Source organism: Equus quagga, chromosome 4 (genome assembly GCF_021613505.1).
Source record: "Equus quagga isolate Etosha38 chromosome 4, UCLA_HA_Equagga_1.0, whole genome shotgun sequence".
Taxonomy (NCBI): Eukaryota; Metazoa; Chordata; class Mammalia; order Perissodactyla; family Equidae; genus Equus; species Equus quagga.
Genome location: NC_060270.1, coordinates 14,411,894 through 14,427,413, shown reverse-complemented (window position 1 = coordinate 14,427,413; position 15,520 = coordinate 14,411,894). Strand labels below are relative to the sequence as shown.

The following is a 15,520-nucleotide window of genomic DNA, read 5'->3' as shown; positions in this document are numbered from 1 at the left end:
ATTCTTTTTTCCTGTGGGGTTTTTTTTTTTTTAAATATTAAAAGTCTTTTAAATCTTATGCTGAATCCTGTGTAGATAATACATAAGATGAGTGACACTCTGGTTGAAAGCAGGAGTGAGGAGCCAGGATTCTGCCCCCTCAGCGGCCCTGCCCCTCCCCGCCCTCCATGGGGATCCTAGAACTGCAAAGAACAGTCTGATAAACCACCACCCAAACATTCGCAGTGTGGCAAAGTCTATAGTAGTTTCATTCATTTTACCTTTTCTTGTTAATTAACAACTCATTACATGGATAACAGACCTTATTTCTTTTCTTACTAAAAGCATCATTTTTCTGTTGTTCTTTCTACTGGTAGAAAAGAATAAGACGAATTGTGGTCCCCAGGCTTATTTGCCTTCTTAATTTTTCTATGGATGAGAAAATCTTTTATCCCATCTTACCCAGATCTCAGTCTTAGCTGGTCTCCAAGAGTTTTAGGGGTTTAAGCCCTATAAATGACTAAGAGAGCAATCTACATTGCTTATAACTCCTGACCGATGAAGAAACTGTATAAATGTCCGCATGAGACCCAGGGCCTGGCCTGGAGGGGGAAGATTATGGCTAGAGAAGTGAAAACTGCTCTTTCCCTCAACAATTCATCCCCATCCATTTGATAAAACCCCCCATCCATCAGACACTGCCTGGCCATCCAGATGAGAGTGCCTTAAGAAGTGGCTTTGGCTTGCTCCTTCCTGTGTCCCCTAGAGAGTAGACCTTGTTCTTGACTTCATGGCGTTAGGCTGTCAGAATGGGCAAAACTATTCCTAAACTTTCTACTGCATTGTCAATATAAGGGTTTCCTTGCAAGGGTTTCCTGAAAGCTAACCTACATTTCTACAGTTATAGCTTACGCTTAATCCCATCTTGCTGGCCTCTCAAATGAAATGAAAACCAGCCCTGCCTGCAAAGACCCTGAGACAAAGAATGAACTGTATACTTTAAGACACAAGACTAATTTGTTTATTAGGTGCGTTCTATAAGTTGAGGAGGGACATTTGTGGCAAATAAATAAATAAATAATCCGACCAACAGAGACTCTAGGGCACAGAAGGAGCTCTGGGAGAGGAAGGAAGCGGAGTCTTTGCATAGTTCTACATGAACAGAAGGTGGCAGCAGGAGGCAACGTGGATTCTCGACAGAAATGCAGCACTTGCAACAACCAGGGATGGGAGGCTTTGAGAAAGAGGAGAAGGTCAGAAGGTGACTACTTATTTCTTTATCATCGAGACCGTGGTGTGAACAGCTGTCTTCTCGACTAGGGGGCAGGATGCGGCGTCCTACATGATCTGCCTGGGCATCCCGTATCCCGTCATGCCTGCCTGGGACGCTCCCTTGTTGCTGCCCATCTGCAGGCCTATGACGTTCTGTCCCTGGCGAAGCTGCTCCTCTGAAAATCCTCTCCGATTCTGCTGGGCTTTCCTGGGCAGAGGGAGTGAGATGGAATAATGTCATTCTGACAGTTATCAAACCCTTCCCAAGATACACAGTTAGAGAGGCTCTATTAGAGGACACCAAATAGAAGAGCAGCCCTATACTGAACTAGAGTCCTGCTATGAACCTGGCCTGAGCTATGGCCCTACTCTGAGCTATGGGCCTACCCTGGGCCGTGGCCCTACCCTGAGCTATGGCCCTACCCTGAGCTATGGTCCTACCCTGGCTATGGCCCTACCCTGAGCTATGGGCCTACTTTGGGCTGTGGTGCTACCCTGGGCTGTGGTCCCACCCTGAGCTATGGCCCTACCCTGGGGTATGGCCCTACCCTGAGCTATGGTCCTACCCTAAGCTATGGCCCTACCCTGGGTTACGGTCCTACCCTGGGCTATGGCCCTATCCTGAGCTCTAGTCCTACCCTGAGCTACAGCCCTACCACAAACAGGCCCTACTGAGATACATGAGCTCTCTACTCCTTAGAAGCCCAGATGGTTTTCTAGGATTTCCAGCAAAGAATCAGTGGCTGCCTCTCTGGGGACTTCACTCTCAGACAGCTTTCCTGTCACCCTCTCTCTCACAGCTACCTCAAGCCCTTGTGAAATTAAAATCAGAACTTCTTACAAAGCATGTCGTTAATCCCATTCCATTCTTCCCTGTAGAGGGCCAAGGATTAATGCTCCATTTTAGAGCTGAGGGACCTAGGAGTTAAGGAAGGGACAATTCTAATTTGGTTGTGGGCCAAATAGATCATGGTAGGTCACTAATAATTCTGGGACTAAACTGGCCAATATCTAGGAGGTTTTCAGACCAGGTTCATTTAAAATGACAGAAGCTGGTAGATTTTTATAACTGTCAAGTAGAGGGAAAGAGATTAGGGACATGAAGAGTCAAGTATCTGCTACATATGCTCTTCTTTCTTCTCGCCCTGAGCTACTGGGTGGAGCGTAAGCACCCTTGCTGCCCCCACCCCGGGGAAGAAACAACAGCACACATCTCTTTAGGAAAGGCCCTTCACTGACATGACCATATATACTTTATTATCCAGACCAGACCACTTCTGCGAGTGAAAGGCAGTGCTATTAATACGTACGCTGGGACAGCAGGCATTAACCAGGACTGTTGCAGGCAAATAGGACATACTTTCCTTTCATTAAGAGCAAAAATAAACGAATAAATAAGCAGATTCAAGGCTACTTGGGTCATAAAAAAACCAAGTTCAGACATCCAGCCACCTCTGAGAAAAGCCACTCAGTCCGGTTCAGTCTCAGGAGAAACAGAATCGGGCAACAGAGCTGGAGGACCCAGGAATCTAGCAGGAAAGGCCCAAGTGTTTCTGCCGTGGGTGGGATGTTGGCCTGAACAGCAGGCAACCTCGGTCTTTCCTTGCTCTGGGGGACTGAATGTGGGGCCAGGAGTGCTTGCTCTGAGCGGCTGTGTGTGGAAATAGCCTCTGGGGAGCTACAAGGCTTCAGGTGCTCCCTCCTGTTATATTCATCCTGCTCCAGGGGGCCAGAAGGGCTTTTTACCTGTGAAACCAGGAGGGCTCTCCCCGGTAGCAGCCATCATCCTTGGTGACAGCGACACTGCCTAGAGCCATCAGGGTCCTCTGCACAGCTGCCATGTCTTTCCCTGGAAGCCAAGGAAGAGACAAAAGCAAAGCTTGCATCAGGACCAAGGAATCTGCAAGAATGGGGCTGGACCTTTGGGAAGGAAGTTCTAATGGGGGCTGTAGGAGATCACATTCAAGGGAGAGGATATCAAATACTTCTGAAAGTGGCCTGAAGATAACCACGGCCAAAAGACCGAGAAAGGAACAAAGAATCACCCGGCTATTTCTTCTCTATGTGGTACACACCAGAGATACCCAGTCTCTCATCCATTCCCAGCAGCCGTCTGAATAAAACATTCCAACACTTAGCAGCTCCGACGTACGTAGGTCCCTGCTCTGAGCAGAGGCCTGGCCTCGGGGGTTCTAGAGGCTGTGGTCAGGGGAGGCCCTGAAGGGGCACTGGCTTAGCGGTCTGCAGAGGAGGAATTCCCACAGGACGGGAAAGAGAAAAGGAAACTGGAGAGAAGCTGGCTGGATGCATTAACTGTGCCAAACCCCAGCTGGCATCTTTCTCATACTTTCTCCGGGTTAGAAGGGTCTAAAATCACCCACGTGCATCAAATTGAGTATTCACTTGGCTATTTGGGCCGGAGGCCTGGCAAATGAAGAAAAGTAAATCAACGCAGAAAGTACTCGATGTGACACAAATGGTGGGTCCCTTATTTTGTGCTGCTTGAAAGGAGCTAAATGGAGACAATAAATAACTGGCTTGCGTGTGAGAAAGAGGAGGGGGACAGAGGTGTGTGGTGCCCCTCACACACTGGGAGGGGGAGTTACCTGAGGAGCCTGGGGACCCTTAACCATGGAGAAGGCAAGTGGCCCCCACAAGCCAGCCTGCTCCTTCCAGCCTTCCTCCTGTCCTCCCTCCAGCTGGCTGAACTGTCCTGCACGGGGAAAGACCTACCAAGTGGTTAGGCCTGCAATTCAGAACCGATCGCAGGTCCAGGCAAGGCCCGAGTGTGGAGTGCAAAAGCTAAGGGCTCAGGGTTAGAAAGGAGGGCCTCATTCAGCCTAGGGGAGCTGCAACAGTTAAGGGCAAATATTAAAAGGCCATCTTCAGACTGAGTGAAGCATCTGTGGTCTCTCCAGCCTGGCTGCCGCAGCTCAGTCACTGAGAAATACAGAATTCCAGGGGGAAGACGGACACTAAATGAGAATGGAGCATGACTCTAACAATGTCAACAATTAAGGCCCACAGAGGAAGCCCAGTTCAGGATGTCCATTTATTCAGAGAGAGAGAGAGACAGCAGAGCCTTCTTCCTTCACCTCTCTCCTCCACTCCATTAACCACAGGGTGATTTCCTGGATGCTGAGGCTCTGTGGGATTGGCTGATGGATACAGGGATGAAATGCTCTCAGTGGAGAGCCCCCGAGACTCAAGAGACAGCTGGCGCGTCAATGGAGTGCCCCCCAGACTCAAGAGACAGCTGGCGTGGTGCAGAATGGAGTATCGGGGCAGCATATGGAAGGGGGCGGGCACAAGGCATACTGAGAATTAAGAGAGAGGAAGCAGAGGTGGTTGTTAGAAGGACTCTTCCCTTCCACTGGTGAGAGGCATTTCTGCAAATGTCACTCTCTAATGGGATCCTTCTCTTTTTTAATAGAACAGTAGTGATGACATTCTGAATGCTCACTCTGGAAGAGACAGGGAGAGGGTTTGCTCTTAAGCAGTGAGTCATTAGAGAGAGCCTGGAGAAATGATCAAGCACACGAGGGCTTAAGAGGTTAGGGTATATCACTCATCTCTACTCTGTACAAAGAGCACACAGGAAATCTGTTTCTAGTGGTCAGAAAGAGCAGGTCTGGTCTGTCCAGGATCTGGGGAAATCTGGAGGCTGGCACACGTGGAGTTCAGCCCCAGAAGCTACACTAGAGCCGTGGGCGCGGAAGCAGTGCTGTTAAACCATATGCGCAGCCTCCTTCCCAAGTAGCTGGCTCATGTATACACCACATGAACCCAGAAAGGATGGAGGGAACTACGTCGGGGGCAAAGGAAGATATCCAGGAATGGAGAACTATAAATACTACTTGCCCTCATCCCAGACAGAGTAAAAGGAAGCAATTACATAATTGGAGCAAAAGAAGCTGGGAAAGGAGGCACTTTTTCCCAGGAACAAATTTTTTGTTTTGACAAAATGAAAGTTTTCCTTGAGAAAGGTCCCAAGACAAGAGATTTGATACAAATTAGAGGCTAGTCACTTTATTATACATGATATCAACTCCATAAAATTAATATTATTCCTCCCAATGTATGGATGGGAAGACTAATTCAAGAAGATTAATTAATGTGCCCTAGTCACACAACGAGTAAACCAGAGTCTGGCTCTAGCCCAAATGTCTGAACACAAAGCTGGCAGAGTCCACCAGGCCACCTGCCATCTCCCATGGGTCCCCATCGCAGGTTGGTTGGGGAGGTACATTCCTCAGTGATCAGGGATGACCCAAAGCGATGGTGATGGCTGCTTTGGTGCTAGGCCAGAGGGAATCCAGTAGGGAGATAAAACTGGGGCACAATTCTTGGGGCCCACAGGTCAAGGGCACCAACCCCAAATGGCTGTAAGTCTTTGCGTGTTTTTGTCTGGAATAATTTCTCCAGGTCTCAACCCAAATAAGATTAAAGCAAGAGGGTTGGCCCACTGGTGTAGCAGTTAAGTTTGCACACTCCACTTTGGTGGCCTGGGGTTTGCAGGTTCAGATCCCAGTTGCGGACCTAGCACTGCTCGTCAAGCCAAGCCATGGTGACATGCCACATATAGTCATGGAAGATTGGCACAGACGTTAGCTCAGCGGCACTCTTCCTCAAGTAAAAAGAGGAAGATTGGCAACAGATGTTAGCTCAGTGACACTCTTCCTCAAGTAAAAAGAGGAAGATTGGCAACAGATGTTAGCTCAGGGCCAATCTTCCTCACCAAAAAAGAGAAGAAAAAAGATTAAAGCAAGAAAAAGCAGTTGGGGCCTAGAGTCCCCCATTGATGTGCAGATCATGTTAATTATCATCAAGACTCTAAACATTTTGAACAGAAATCTGTCTCTGGAGCCAGTTCACTTTTGTGGAGGCTGATTCCTGTAACTGGGGGTCAAAAATTTAAACGTCTGGAGGAGCAGTGAGGGTAAGGAAGATCTGTGAAGTGTGTCAGCTTAACACAACTTAAGTTAAACTGCTGGTATCCCACCCAAGTGTACCATCTGCCTAGAACACAGGCTGCTTTGGAGCAGGGTTTCCCAGGCTTCTTGGACTATTTATGAGATGGGGTGGGGTGTCTCTTCAAAAATATAAATTTTGAGGTCATTCTCCTGAGAGACTGATTCGGCAGGCCTGAATCAGTTTATATTGGGGCCTAGGAATTTATATTTTTAATAGGCTCCCCAGGTGATTTATGCCACCAGGCAAGTTTGAGAAACATGGGTTTCACCTGGTGACTCCCAAACCAGACTGATCATCAGAATTACCTGAGAATCTTAAAAATTCAGATTCTGGAGCAATCTCCCGACATGAGTCTGATACAGCCGGATGCGTGGTCAAGCACTGCCCTAATACTTTGGATTTCAGTTTTTAAAAACTTCAATGTCTGGCCCCTGGAAGTACTAAATGATATGTGTTAAGCAATAACTCCTTTCTTCAGAGAGCTCTGCCACAAAGTCGATAGCAAAATCAATCATTAGAAGGGCTCCGATCCAAGTTGGGAGCCAGATCAGAGCCCTGGCAACTTGGAATCTCTTTGCTCCCTGAAAGCTACCCCTAGATGCTTTGGCAAGACAGCCTGAAAACCAGTGCTCAGGGCTGTTCTTCCAAGAAAAAAAAGAACGGTCCTACAAGAAGTACCAACTAAATGCTGAGAAGTTTCCAGATGCCGGGAGAGCAGAAACGAGACTCAGTCCTGGTGGCAATCTAGAAACGGGACCACCGGCTATAAGAAGGGAAATGACACATGAAAGAGGAGAAGCCAGATTCACACTAACAGCTGAGAATTTCAATCCAGCTACCTGGACTCTTCCAGGCCCCTATCATGAGAGGAGGCTAATATTAGACTGGAAGTTGTAAAAAGAGGCGATGGCTCAGGAGCTGTCCTTGTCTTGCCTGGCAAAGGTTTCAGAGAGCGTCTCAGAGAGCAACTGACACTTCTGCTTGACAATACAGCATGCCCTGTTTCCTGCATTATCACGAAGTGATGTTTTCCCCAGCGTGATCTTACACTCCAAACTACTCAATGATCATCTCTGGGGAGTGGGACCAAGGGGGGCCATTGTAAGGAGCCCCTGCCCCAACCCAGAGATTCTCAATGACATAAAGTTTGAGCATCGTTCCCATAAAGATACTTGAACTGGGATATTGTTCTCTTAAATTTTTTATACTTTCGTGAGATCTTATGCACATCTTTGGGAAGAAAAAATAAAGAGAAGGATAAAGAGAAAGAAAAAAGAGCAGAGAGATGTCATCTAGGGGGGTAAAGTCAGGTTGGACTCTACTTTCAATATTAAAGATTTAGTATTTAGTTTTGACAGCCTTACAGTCAAAACTCTGTTTCAGAGCTACTTCCATTTTCTATCAGTTTTGACTCATGCTTGTAACTCTTGGAATACTGGCTTTTTCAACTTTCTGGGACTTACGGAGAAAGCAATCAGTGGATGAAGAAACCATTTCTTATTTCCCTGAGTGATATCTTAGTCATAGCTCCCAATTCTCCACTTAACGTAGAGAAAATATTGCTATAATCAAGGGAGAAATGTCAGAGGGTGGGTTGGGCTTGCTCTGTGGGTTTATGAATTTTCGTTGCTTTCCTCTCGGGATAAACTCTCCAAGGAAGTGGTTCTCAAAGTGGGGTTCCCAGACCAGCAGAAGCAGGCGATGCAAATTCCTAGGCCCTGCCTCAGACTTAACACCTCAGAAACACTGGGACTGGAGTCCGGCAATCTGTGTTCTAACAAGCCTTCCCGGTGATTCTGAGGCACACTGGTGTTTGAGAACACGGCGGAAGGAAGAAACTTCCTTCCTACTGTGAGAAGCACTTGGCGTAAAGGCTGGGAAGGCTGTTCCGACAGAAAAGGAGGCTTCAAGCGGCCGGCATTTGTGACATCTCAAGTCACTACAGTACCTCACAATATCCCAAAACGTCTCTCCACTTGGGTGAAACGTCTCTTCCTCTTGCTGTTGAGGAATGACACATACAGTGACACCTCTCCAGAGAATATGTTTGGACCTTCCAGGCACTCCAGCCCCGATGGTTTATATCTCTAACGGGTTTACCTCTCTAACTCCCAGTCATCAACGAGGGGGAACAGGGAGGCAAGACAAAACCAGGTGTCCAGGATCCTTGTCGGTAGGACTACTGAGAAGAGTAGTCAGATGTGATTGATCTTTGAGTCCGGCCTGTTCTGAGATTCTAGAATTCTACATGTCTATGCTGGCCACGTGGTCATGCAAAGGAACCAAAAGGGTTAGTTGCGGATGAGCACATATGTAACATTGATATTATGTATATAACAATATGTATAGTATTTAGGAGGGGGAAATAAGCCAACATTTATTAGGTGTCTAATTGCCAGGAATTGAGCCAGGCATTTTACATGTTTAATCCTTACAAGAACCCTCCGAGGGAGGTGCTAGACTGGTTGACAGAGAAGGGAACTGAGGCTCTGAGAAGCTAAGCAGCTTAACCAAGGTCGCACAGCTAGGATGTCCTAGGGAAGAGTGTCAGCCCATCTACCTGACTCCAAAACTCATCCTCTTTCTGCTTTTCCCAGATCTTCTGAGTCTGGAATTGGCAAAGCAATATACGATGGAAAGACATCAAGAGTAATGATCACGAGGTGGAAAAAAGTCAGTAAGGTGACCCACAAAGCCAGCCCTCCGTATGGGAGAATGGCCGATGAGGTGAAGGGATCCCAGATGACAGAGAGGGCAGAGGTCATCCAGGCAACGCTATCGGCTTCTGTCCATTTGTTCTAAGACAGAATAAGTGCCTTTCCAGACTTGCTCCTGCTGTCCTCATTTTCTATTAGTTTTAAAAAAGACAGGCCAATGACTACAGTACTTGTTACACTGCCAGCATTTATTATGCTCCACCATTGCCAGGCAGTAGGCTCAGCACTTTTAATGCATTATCTCATTGACTTCCCATATCTACCCTGTGAAATAGGTACTATTATCCCCATTTGACAGCTGAGAAAATCACAGCTTAGAAAAGCTAACTGCTAAGTGGTGGCACAGAGGTGTGACCGGGCAGTCGAATTTCTGACTCCAGAGCCCGCGCTCTACTGCCTTCCAGGTTGAGCTTTCTCTGCAGTCTTTCTGACCAGCACACACAGAGGCTCTCGCGTGTTCTCTCTGTCTTACACACACTTGCACACACCCCTCCTTTTCTGGCCCTTCCTTTTCTATCCTTCCCTTTCCCTCCACAGAAATGATGCTGAAGTGTCCTCCAGCACCTCTCCTCTGAGTCACAGAGAGCTGAGATGGCCCCACCCCAGCCCTTTGCCCGCACCCATGGCAAATCCAAAAGCAACCTGCCAGGCATTCACCTTCTCTCATCCAAGAGCAAGACTTCCCCCATCGTCTTCCATCGCTGGAAGCAGCACTCACTTCTTCCCCATCACTGAAAGGACTGGTCCCTCCCAGCTTCTCTCAGGGGAACTTCAGTAGCTTTGTCTACACTGTCCCTGTGGTAGGGTTGTTTTCTGGACCGTTCAGCCCTGGGTTCCTTTTTAAACCCCTGAATCTTTTATTCTGGATGCTCCTGAGTCTACTCCAAATATTTACCTTGCATCTAAAAGGGGTTTCAGGATAGTGGGTACTTCTGAGCCTCTGCCTGTCTAACTGATTAAGGCCTAAAAGAGAAGGTGTTTTGAGAGCCAGGGATCCCTCAGCTTGATTTATCTGCGACGTAAGAGCAGCATGGAGTCACTGGGCAGCCGTGGGCAAGCAGAGCCCTACTTGGGAAGATGCCGAGCAGGAAGACAGGGGACTGAGAGCTGCCGAGCATAGAATGCCTGCAGAGGAGGAAGAGAAGCAAGGAGGGCTGGACCCACAGCAGCCACAGCCACCACAACCTCGGTGCACGGAATCGGAAATGAATGTGAGTGAATGGAAAACCGCAGTCAGGGGGTGGAACAGTAGGGAGAAGGCGGGGCTAAGCTAAGCAAATGGCTAGTCCAAAAGCTGTGTGCACAAACATGTACATCCTCCCCTGCGCACAGACACACGCCAACCCCACCCTGCAGCATCCCTCTAATTGCAGCTTACTCATGCCCAAACTCAGGGGCGACAACCAGCTCTGCAGAAAGGACCCAGCCTCGCTCACTCAGTCCATGCTGCTGTTCCCAGGGTCTCACTGCTGGACTTACTCAAGGCCACCCCCCTTCCCTTTTCTCTGCTCAAAGCAACCCACCTTCCCACCTCCTGCTCCACTATATTGTAACCTGCTCTGGCCTGAGCCTCAGACAGTGATCCTGGGAGATGACAAGCATTCTCTCCAACGCTTGGAATGAATCTCCCTGAACCTCAGTCCTCAGATGCTACTCCATGGATGAGACCACCAGGCCCTGGGGCCCCTAGAGGCCATTTGGACACTCCCAAGCATCTGCTTTCCTATTGCCGGCTATCCCCACCTACTGCATGCCCTACCTATAGCAGGTCAGTCCAGCACCCTTGGAGTGAGTCTCCTTCCTTATTTCCTTTAAAGCCCCATCCTTCTTGCCCTGGGGATGAGAGCCCTCAGTGTCTGCCTTGTTCCCTTCTTTCAGGAGCATTATCCCGCCCTGGAGCCCATCTGTCCACCACCCTCTCTCAGGCTAACACAGTCACACACATGTCCCTCAACCTCCCACTTCCCTAACAGGTGACTAACACCCAGGGCTGGGCAGGCGGTGTAGACCTCCTCCTGCTCTATCAGGGGCCATTGCTCCCTACACCCCTCCCCCCTCACTGCCAGCAGCTTCTGGGTGGAAAGTTCACCTGTGTGGTCTTTGGAAAAAGGGGAAAGGCAAGTAAAACATCCTCAATAACGTAAAGACAGGAAAGCACCCTCGGGATCCCCACCTCCCACCCACCTCCAGTTCCTTCCTCCTACACACTTCCTGTACTTGAGGGGTCTCATGGGGCCCCTTCCATTCACACAAACTCCTAGTGCAGGGGCTCTAGCCCTGAGTCCTCCTCTTCCTGCCCTCCATCCTCATCAGTCACCGTTATGACTCAACAGCACATGCACCATGCAGGGGAAGGATGCAGCCTCCTGGCCAAACCATGGATGGCAGACTAGGTGAGGCCCTTTCCTTTGGCATCAGAGAGCCTGGGTTTGAGGTTTAGCTCTGCTAATTACTGGACAGCCGTATCAGGTACACGAGTAATCACAGGCACGCTTCACTTTCATCATCTATGAAATGGGGAAATTAAAAACACTCACCTCATAGGATTGTTAGGAGCATTGATTGGCATTATGCAGTAAAGCGCTTGTACCATGCCTAGCGTACGGGAAAATATCAATAAGCAGTAGCTGTCTTTATTAGCTGGGGAAAATCATCACAGTTTTGATCTAAAAGCAGGGAGCAAGTCTCAGCTGTGACAAGACGTGGGGATTTGGAGGTAAGTGTCCATGAAGTCCAACGGCCCAGCCTGAGGCTTTGGCTATCTGAGTTTCTAAGTAATGGCAAACACAAGGTAAACTGACTGGCATCTCAGCATTGTAACCACTCATCGGTGAACAGGAAAGGCCAGCTCTCTGCCTGCCACAGGGGAGTGGGAGGATTAAGGAGGCAACTGTTTCTCTATAAATTGTTTAGTAGAATGGTCATCTGCTAGAAATCTATTTCAGCTACCATCTGAATACCTCTTAAAATACCATTGTCTCTTGATCACAGGAAAGCTACCCCATTCCCACGGTCAGCAGAGTCATTTGGGTCACTGCCCCTAAGGGCTGGGCCACTGATAACAGCCAGTGACAATGAGCACGAGAGAGCAGACTCAACCTGGCAGTCCTGCGAGGACTGGTCTGCATCTCCCGGTGCCCAGGCAGGCTGAGTGTGGAGCAGCTGCAAGGATGGGCACGCATTTGGGCTCAGGGGTATGCTAAGTCCCAAATTCTCTGGCAGTGTCTCCATTCACGTACTTTTCCCCAATAATAGTGGATTGTTAAATACATCCAGAAAGGTGACTTGATTATTTCGCTTTGTAAGATTTCTTAATCAAGTCAATTCATAAATGTGAACAAAAAAACAAACAAAAAAATCATTTGTCACATTCCCTGAGCAGAATACCTTTCTGGAAGGCATGGTCACCAAGCTCTCAGATAATACTTTAATAAAAGGTTGGGGTGCTATTTATTTCTCAGACTGAATGACAAAATCATACCAGGTGGTTTTGTCTATAAGCCCCACGGCTGGTGAGTCAGAAGCACACTTGCCCCCCTTCCCCCATCTTCCAGTAGCTGTCATTTGTTCCTGTGGGAGGGGTAACAGGAATGAAAGGCATCCGTGTAACCATTTTAGCTTCCTCTCCGTGGGGGCTTCTGTTTATGTGTTAGTTGGCTGAGGTCTCCACTGTGTCCCAGGGTGTGAGTACCCTTAGAGGAGGGTACTCACAGAGAGGGAGGCTAACAGTGCCCCTGGGGTGACAGCTGATGCTCCCCTGCCCCCACCACACAAACACATGTGTGTGCTCATACACACACACACACACAGAGGCACAGGGAAGAACACTGTGAGCAGGTTTCACAAAGAGATGGGTGAAGGGGAGGGAAGAGGGGAGAACAATCGCAAAGGCACGAGCACTGTTTACCTTCCCAGAGATCCACCGTCTGAAAAATATCAGTGGTCCTGACGCCGTAGATCTCCGCAGCTTTCAGAAACTGGGAGATTTGCTCCATCTGCTTAAAAGCCATCTTTGACTCTGAGATCTTGGGAATGGGCTCTTGTCCTGGTGGGTATAAACTGTTTATCAGCTTGCACAGGACCTGAAGGGAGACAGGGGAGACAAAATCAGTGTTTCCATTTGTCTTTACCCATCACTAATGCAAAGGGAATCCTGGCTCTCAGGGGACACAGCTCACCGGTTTGGGCGTAGGAAGGCATGGGCTCAGGGCTGGGGGGCCGAGTTCCCATACTGAGCCCAAAAGACCCAGGCGACCCCATTCCCGGGGCTGCTCCTGGCCCCAGTGAGTCCAGTAGCTTGAGAATGCCCTTCCCTCCTTGCTCCTCCCTTCCTTTCTCTGCGGGAAGGAAAGACGTGACAGCTAGGGAAGGATGTGTGTTTGGGAGGCCATGACTGCAGACTTCCAATGGAGGCAGGAGTTAGTGGCTCTCGGAAAGGTCAAATGATAGAGTCTAATGTTATGTCTTCTATCAAAAGGCAGATCAGAATCAGGCTTCAATAACTCATCCTATATGTGCTAATAACATGTAAAAGAACAGAACTGGGTACCCTCCTCCCAGATCCCTATAACCCAAGCCCTGGGCAACCCCACAAAAGTAGGGAATAGCAGTTACGTAACAGAAAAATCACAGCCTGCGGGAAAAGACCGGCTTGTTTGAATCGGAAGGGCCATCCCCAGCTCCCCAAACCACAGGACCATCTGGTCAGAAAAGCAGGTATCAAATAAGGATTCTCTTCAGTTTCATGAGAACCCATCCATCCAACAGACGCTGAGCACCCCCAGGGAGCGTGGCTCCGGGAAGGATGGAAGGTGGTTAGTTCCTTCCCCACCTCTTTCTTTGTTTTACTATGTAGTCAGACTATTCCCCTGGGCGGGGAATGGCCCCAGACAAGCTGGTGCACCAAGAGGGCTGGAGAGATCTCAAGGAAATACTTATCTTTATTCTCACTAGAAAGAGCAAAAGGGCTTCGGATTTGTCAACAACTCATTAGGAAGCGGCGATGTCTCGGATGGGTGGAGAATCCTCTAAGCTAGTTAGGCAATTGTGCGGGGAGCCCAGGTCTCCCGACTCCAAGGAAATAAGGCTTTCCCGTTCCTTCCCCGTGAGACACGGGGCTTGGCAGCAGCATCTCCTCCCGCAGCCTCACGTCCCCAGGAAAGCCCCGGAGGGCTTCCAGCCCGCCGACCCCAACCGAGACCGCTGCTGGCCTTACCGTCCCGTCCATTAACCATTTCTGAAAATGGGCCCTGCCGGGAGGAGGGTGCTCAATGTCCTCGGCGCACTGTAGGATGATCCAGTCCACCAGCTTGTTCTCCAGGTCCGCGTCGTACTTCTGCTCGATCTTCTCCTGCACCTCTCGGCTTAAGCCGTAGCTCGGGCCCCGGTTAGCCATCTCTGCAAGAGAAGAGAGGACACGCGCGGCATCCACACAATAGCGCAGCAGCGCCGGCTCCCTGCGAACGCGGCTGGGATGTGGCTGGGCCGCCTGGCCCAGCAGCGGCAAAGCGGGCAGAAAGCCGGGCGTGGTTTAAATCAAGGAGCCAATGAAGCCACTGGGGGTTCACCTACAAACGGGAAAGAAAAGCGCAGACACGCGCCGGTGACTCTAGAATAAAGCCCCTGCCGGTCCCGGGGGGCTGGAACCCCCGTCTCGGTCCCGCTTATCAATGAGACGAGATGATGTACAGGACTCACAATCAAGGCTGAACCCCCAGGCCGCAGGGGAGCTGGGTGATGGTCGTTTCTTCCCTCCTCTAGTAGCACTTTGCAAGGGCAGGACCCTTGAGATGGGAAAGAGCAGGTAATTAACAGGCAGGGAGGAAGGCCGCCTTGACGTTCAGTCGCTGATGCTGCATGGCGCCTGGGAGAAGGGTACACTGATTCGATTTTCTCCCGGCTGAGGAGGGTCAAATCAGGGCCGTTGCTAAGAGCCGTCCAAAAAGCCAGCCCTCTGGGGTGTCAGTCAAGCCCGCCCACCTCCCTCCCGCTGAGAGCCTCTTTTTCAGCTGCACAATTCTTTCCCCTCCTCTGGGGGAGACGGCCGATTGTATGCAGGGCCAGCACACAGCTGCAGGGGGGATGGGGCCTGAGGAGGGTCCATTCTGTCAGCTGTCCATCTGTCGGGAGTTGCCAAACCACTTTCCCCCTGCCCGGAGGTAACAGTTGTTTGGCGAGGCGGGAGGGGAGGAGCTGAGAGCTGCAACCATTAACTTGTTCAGCTGCCAGCCGGGTTTGTTCCGGAAACTTCCATCCTGGTGGGAAACTGTTGTGCCTCAGTTTGACCTATTCAAGGAATGTAGCTTTTTAATGCTATTTTTAATCAACAGACACTAAGATCAAGTTTCATAAATTGAACAGCTCAATGTGCTAAGAACTCTTGGAGTGAAAGGTTTTGAAAGAGTGTAAAGATTTCATCAGTTTATAATTAAGGACCACAGAGTCACGACTGACATGCTGTCAGTGGTTAACTGAAGATTTAGTATCAGCGAACTAGACCTCAGGAGAAGCCACTGGACCTAGGCCGCTCTGAAATTTTTATAAATCCCGAAGGGCTTGGCAGTGTGTCCTCCTAGCTG

At 49.4% G+C, this 15,520-nt stretch overlaps 1 protein-coding gene across 1 annotated transcript; it reads right to left on the bottom strand.

The window, feature by feature from the left end:
* Positions 1-1,013: 1,013 nt before the first annotated feature.
* Positions 1,014-15,034, bottom strand: TAGLN3 (transgelin 3). Its single transcript, XM_046659298.1, has 5 exons — positions 14,640-15,034; positions 14,158-14,339; positions 12,850-13,024; positions 2,998-3,100; positions 1,014-1,459 (listed from the first exon to the last, which is right to left on the bottom strand). The coding sequence occupies exons 2-5, from the start codon at positions 14,335-14,337 to the stop codon at positions 1,318-1,320; spliced, it is 600 nt and encodes a 199-aa protein (XP_046515254.1). The 5' UTR covers positions 14,338-14,339; positions 14,640-15,034; the 3' UTR covers positions 1,014-1,317.
* Positions 15,035-15,520: the final 486 nt, after the last annotated feature.

What these genes read in the sequence shown, in the direction of transcription:
- TAGLN3 (XM_046659298.1), bottom strand. Translation starts at nt 14,337, where the DNA reads ATGGCTAACCGGGGCCCGAGCTACGGCTTAAGCCGAGAGGTGCAGGAG. An exon ending in GACGGTGGATCTCTGGGAAG is followed by an intron (nt 3,101 to 12,849) that starts GTAAACAGTGCT and finishes CTTGGCTTCCAG; the next exon opens with GGAAAGACATGGCAGCTGTG. An exon ending in GAGCCCTCCTGGTTTCACAG is followed by an intron (nt 1,460 to 2,997) that starts GTAAAAAGCCCT and finishes CCCTCTGCCCAG; the next exon opens with GAAAGCCCAGCAGAATCGGA.